We start from the raw sequence: 6,000 nt of genomic DNA, 5'->3' as shown, positions 1-6,000 counted from the left end.
AGCAACCTCAAACTCCTGGGCTCAAGTGATCCTCCTGCCTCAGCCTCCCCAGTAGCTGGGACTATAGGCATGTGCCACCATGCCCGGCTAATTTTTTTCTATATATTTTTAGTTGTCCAGCTGATTTCTTTCTATTTTTTGGTAGAATCGGGGTCTCGCTCTTGCTCAGGCTGGTCTCGAACTCCTGACCTCGAGCGATCCTCCCGCCTCGGCCTCCCAGAGTGCTGGGATTACAGGCGTGAGCCACCGCGCCTGGCCGAAGATCTGAATTTTTTAATCTATGAAGAATTCCTAAATCCACAGGAAAAGCACCAATAGTATCAGTCTTGATAGTGACAAAAAGCTCCTAAATTGCAATGGCGTAAACAACAAAAGTTTTTTTTTTCCCCCCGCAGCAGTGCCTTGTGCCCATCAGGGGTCACCTGGGGCTCTTTCCACGGTCCCTGCACTGGGGGACTTCGACTCAGAAGCAGGTACTTCCTGACACATCCTTGGTGACCGAGGGACAGGGAAGAAAGTCTGCAGGATCTTACGGTGGCAATGACATGCAGGCCTGCAAGTGACACTCGTCAATCCCTCTCACAAATCATTGGCCAGAACCAGTGCCACGGCCTCACCCAAGCCCAAAGGGACCAGGCTGTGTCGTATTTCCTGTGCCTGGAGGGAAAGGAGCGTTTGACATTGTCGAGCGTCACTGAGGTCTGTCGCAATTCCAACCCGAGTCGTCTATGACGTGTTTGGTTTCTTGATGGACGGTCTCGTCAGAGAAAGACGGTGGCATATTTCATTGCACTCCACGTGCTGGTTATTAAAGAAGTAAAAAATTCCTCTCTTTCCGAAATTGGTAGTGACATCCTTGTGACCAACAGAGTGAATCTGGGGGTCTGTGAGGTAGATGAGCCCTTTCCCGTTACCAGTCACCCACCCTGCAAGAGAGATGAACACACCTGGGCATCAAATCCCCTGCAAACGTCAGGCAAGTGTTTTTCTCAAATGCACACACATACACACACACACACACACATGCACACAAACATTCACACATGCACACACACACGCACACACACATACACACACACACATGCACACAAACATACACACACGCACACACACACATGCACACACACACGCACACACACATACACACACACATACACACACATGCACACAAACATACACACATGCACACACATACATGCACACACACACACGCACACACACACACATACTTAAAGAGATACTTTAAAAACTTGGTCATCCTGTGGTTTTATACACAGCTAATTTCCACTAAGGAATTTGGGTTGCATATCCCAATAATTTGGTTTAAAGAGAAGAATGAAATATTGGGCAATTATATTTGTCAAATATGATACCCAGATTACCAATTTTCAAGGAATTAGAGAGCCAAAAATAAATGTACAGAATGATTACTAAAATCATGGTTTTGAGTATTTCTTTCATGATTATTCAGAATTTGCTTTAGTGCTTTACTCATTAACACGTACATATCTGTGTTTATTCAACAAATATTTTAACAACAAATTGGTATTCAAAAACTCCATCTTTGTCACCTTTGTAACCTCTTGTTTTGAAGGAAAAATGTAAATGCCTGAGTTAAAAGATACAATTAAAAATATTCTGATTGAGACAATATGGAAGAATAAGTTAATGCCAAATTTTTCTGCTACAAATGCCTTAAAGTGCTGAATAAAAATATAACTTTTTGGCCGGGCGCGGTGGCTCATGCCTGTAATCCTAGCACTCTGGGAGGCCGAGGTGGGAGGATAGCTTGAGGTCAGGAGTTCGAGACCAACCTGAGCAAGAGTGAGACCCTGTCTCTACTAAAAATAGAAAGAAATTATCTGGCCAACTAAAATATATATATACAAAAAATTAGCCGGGCATGGTGGCGCATGCCTGTAGTCCCAGCTACTCGGGAGGCTGAGGCAGGAAGATCACTTGAGCCCAGGAGTTTGAGTTTGTAGTGAGCTGTGATCACTCCACTGCACTCTAGTCTGGTGACTGAGACCTCTGTCTCAAAAAAAAAAAAGGAAAAGTAGAAAGAAGATGAAAAAATGCAACAATATTGAAGCTATATCATTCAAGTCTACTTGAGTGAAATAAAAAAGCTCTTATGGATTTCCTTTGGGATTAAGCACAACTGAATATGAACCAGATTCTCACTTAATATGAGACATCGTGCAGGGGTGGGGAAGCTGTGGCCTTCTGATTTCAAGATTGTTCTTTTTTAAGCACCAAAGGAGGCGAGAAAAACTTCACCTTTTTCTGTTGCACCCCTTTTAATAAAAGGATTTGTTCTGTAGAATTTGGATTCAGTCAAAAGGCTGCACTTAAGAACCTAGAAGGCCAAAGTTTCTGAATCAATTAATTTAATTCTAAATAGTAGTCTATGTACTGAACAATTATTAAATAATGATTATGAAGCTAGTTACAAAATATCACATTTACATATAAGTAATATTAAAAATAAAAAATAATTCCCGGTTTCACATACCTTGTAAATCAACCACAACATCTCTATGATTAGAAAACTCGTAAGAAAAATGGCCATAAGCCAAGCCATATTCTGTGGCTTTGTATTCTGTTTTCACCACTTTTGTGTTATTCGATAATTTTACGAATTCTCCCAGCATGTAAGGTTCCACACTGACACATCCTTTTATTGTCTTGCCCTCTAAAATCTGAAAAATAGAAATGGAAACCAGTACAGCATAATGGTAAAGGCCATTGACCTTGGACTTGGGTAGGTTTTGGTTTAAATCTAGTCTCTGCCACCTGAGAGCTTTGTTACTTCACTTCTCTAGACTTCAATGTCATCGCCTGAAAAGTGGTATAATCATAACAACCTTTTGGATTTGTTAAAAGGATTATGTAAAAAAATTCGTGTAAAGTTCTTAACATTCTATGTGGCATATAATAGAACCTAAAGTTATTATTAGGTATACATATTATTAGGCATATATTGCTCACTTAAAAATTATGCCATGAAGTGACCTACCCTGGAGGCTAACTTACCAGGACATGAAGTTAGATCATGCACTGGGACTCTGGGTTGGAATATCAGCTCAAGCATTTCTGTACAGTGTGACCTATTTTGTGAAGTTGTTTCCAAGGTTAATGTTTATAAAATGCCTGGTACAGCAAGTGACATAAAGAGGGTACAAATAATTATACTATAGAGCTGTAGTAACCAAAACAGCATGGTACTGGCATAAAAATAGACACATAGAACAAGAGAAGAGAATACAGAAACAAATCCACACATCTATAGTGAACTTATTTCCAACAAAGTTGCGAAGAACATACATTGGGGAAAGGTCTCTTTAATAAATGGTGCTGGGAAAATTGGATATCCATATTGCAGAAGAATGAAACTAGAGCCTTATCTCTCACCATATACAAAAATCAAATAAAAATGAGTTGAAGACTTAAATCTAAGGCCTGAAATTATGAAACTACTAAAAGAAAATGTTGAGGAAATGCTTCAGGACATTGGTCTGGGCAAGGACTTCTTGAATGAAACCCCCAGAGCACAGGCAGCCATAGTAAAATTGGACAAATGGGATGACATCAAGCTAAAAAGCTTTCTGCACAGCAAACAAAATGTCAATGAAGTGAAAAGAATGGGAAAAAGTATTTCCAAACTACCCATCTTACAAAGGATTAATAACTAGGATATATAAGGAGCTCCAACAACTTAATAGGAAAAAATCAAATAATCCAATTAAAAAGTGGGCAAAAGGCCAGGCATGGTGGTCCACACATGTAATCCTAGTACTCTTGGAGGCCAAGGCAGGAGGATCACTTGAGCCCAGGAATTTGAGGCTGCAGTGAACTATGATGATGCCACTGCACTCTAGTCCTGGCAATAGAGCAAGATCTTGTCTCAAAAAAATAAAAAAATAAAAAAAAAAATAAAGGAAAGAGGGAAAAAGATCTGAATAGACATTTCTCAAAAGAAGACATACAAATGGCCAACAGGTATATGAAAAAATGCTCAACATTATTAGTCATCAGAGAAATGCAAATCAAAACTATTGAATACAATGAGATCATCTCACCCCAGTTAAAATGGCTTTTTATCAAAAAGACAGGCAACAACGAATGCTGGCAAGGACATGCAGAAAGGGGAGCCCTTGTACACTGTTGGTGGGAAAGTAAATTAGTGCAACTATTATGGAGAACAGTATGGCGGTTCCTCGAAAAACTGAAACTATGAAAACAGAGCTACTATATGACCCAGCAATCCCACTGCTAGGTATATATCCAAAAGAAAGGAAACCAGTATATTGAAATGATATCTGCATCCCCATGTTTATTGCAGCACTATTCACAAGAGCCAAGATTTGGAATCAACCTAAGTGTCCATCAATGGATGAATGGATAAAGTAGTTGTATTACATGTTCACAATGGAGTATTATATAGCCATAAAAAGCCATTTGCAACAATATGGATGGAACTGGAGAACATTACATTGAGTGAAATAAGCCAAGTACAGAAAAACAAATTTCACATGTTCTCACTCATATGTGGGAGCTAAATATTAAAACAATTGACCTCATGGGGACAGAGAGTAGAATGATGGTTACCAGGGGCTGGGAAGGGTAGCAGGGAAAATAAAGTGGGGATGGTTAATAGGTACAAAAATAGATAGAATAAACTATTTGATAGCAGAACAAAGTGACTATAACCAACAATAAGTTAGGGTACAATTTAAAATAACTAAAAAAGTGGAATTGGAATGTTCCTAACGTAAAGAAATGATAAATGCTTGAGGTGATAGATGCCACAATTACCATGATTTGATTCATACACATTGTATACCTGTATCAAAACATCACTTGTACTCTACAAAGACATACAACTATTATGTACCCATAATAATTAAAAATAAAAAAGAAGGTACAAAATGGATGATAGTAATAGTTATTATTATGAGTGATAAAAGATGGGTCTAAAAATGTCTCTGGCCAGTGAAAAAATTACTGTAACTATGAATGCACTAAGGAGCTAATATGTTTGGGGGAGCAGGGCTTTCTTGATCCAAAGACTAGAAAACTCAATGGGGATATTTGTCTTGAACTATTTAAGGGGGTATCTTTGTGGAGAGAGACTGGTCTCAATGGTCCCAGAAGACAGAGCTGTAATCCAGGGATAGAAGTTAGGGGAAGATAGATTTGGGCCAAATGTACATACTTCCTAACAACTAAAATTATTCAAAAGTAAAATGGTAATAATAATTTTTCTTACTAAAGGTGTTTAGATCAATTGATATTCAGGTGTGACTGGGAAGATCCAAATAATGCATTCAGGTACAGAGGGTCATATTATTACAAATCTAAGCAGATGGAAGCAAATGAAGCAGATGAAGTAGATGAGGGATCCTGGTAATGGAGTTTATTGGATTTTACCAGAATAATGGTAGAAGTATATAGGTTAGTAACAGAAATCTAATCTAATACACATATACAACATGTTGAACCAATCCTCGATTCCTTTGATCTTACCAGTAATATTGTGGATGGGATGTAGAAGATCTGTGTTGGAATGTTCTGTTCATAGAGTCTCTTGTTAAATTCTGTCACATAGTACTGTGCAGTCATCTGCCGCTCCACATCCGTGAAGTGGTGCCAGAGCCCCTTCTGCTCCTTATATTCTTTCCCAACATATCTACGAACAGAGAAAATCCACACAACAAAATGCAAAAGTCATCCAACTTACCATTGAGTAAGACGGAGAAACTCAAAGGAGAGATGCAAAAAATGCTTGAAAGATGTTACATTTTCTCTGCCTTAGACAGTCAATATTAATTATTTTGACTTATCTCATGATTCCAATAATTTTGTAAAAGCCCCCTGAACAATGGAACACAGCTCATACTAGCTGGCCCAGAATGATATTGATTATAAAGGGAAAGTGTCCACTTAGTGAATGTAGAAGCTCCGGACCCCTGGGAAGACAAGAAGGTCAGCGTGGTG

At 38.8% G+C, this 6,000-nt stretch overlaps 1 protein-coding gene across 1 annotated transcript in view; it reads right to left on the bottom strand.

Annotated features, from left to right (window-relative positions):
* Positions 1-201: 201 nt before the first annotated feature.
* Positions 202-6,000, bottom strand: part of ALPK1 (alpha kinase 1) — a 92,739-nt gene continuing 86,940 nt past the window's right edge. The window contains exons 13-15 of the mRNA XM_045537492.1: positions 5,530-5,692; positions 2,516-2,702; positions 202-926 (exon numbers count right to left, since the gene is read on the bottom strand). Coding sequence (XP_045393448.1) covers positions 727-926; positions 2,516-2,702; positions 5,530-5,692 — 550 coding nt within the window. The 3' untranslated portion in view covers positions 202-726. The remainder of the gene's footprint in view (positions 927-2,515; positions 2,703-5,529; positions 5,693-6,000) is intronic.

Source organism: Lemur catta, chromosome 26 (assembly GCF_020740605.2).
Source record: "Lemur catta isolate mLemCat1 chromosome 26, mLemCat1.pri, whole genome shotgun sequence".
NCBI classification, from domain to species: domain Eukaryota; kingdom Metazoa; phylum Chordata; class Mammalia; order Primates; family Lemuridae; genus Lemur; species Lemur catta.
The sequence above is the reverse complement of the archived record's forward strand: the minus strand, read 5'-3'. Positions and strand labels throughout refer to the sequence as shown.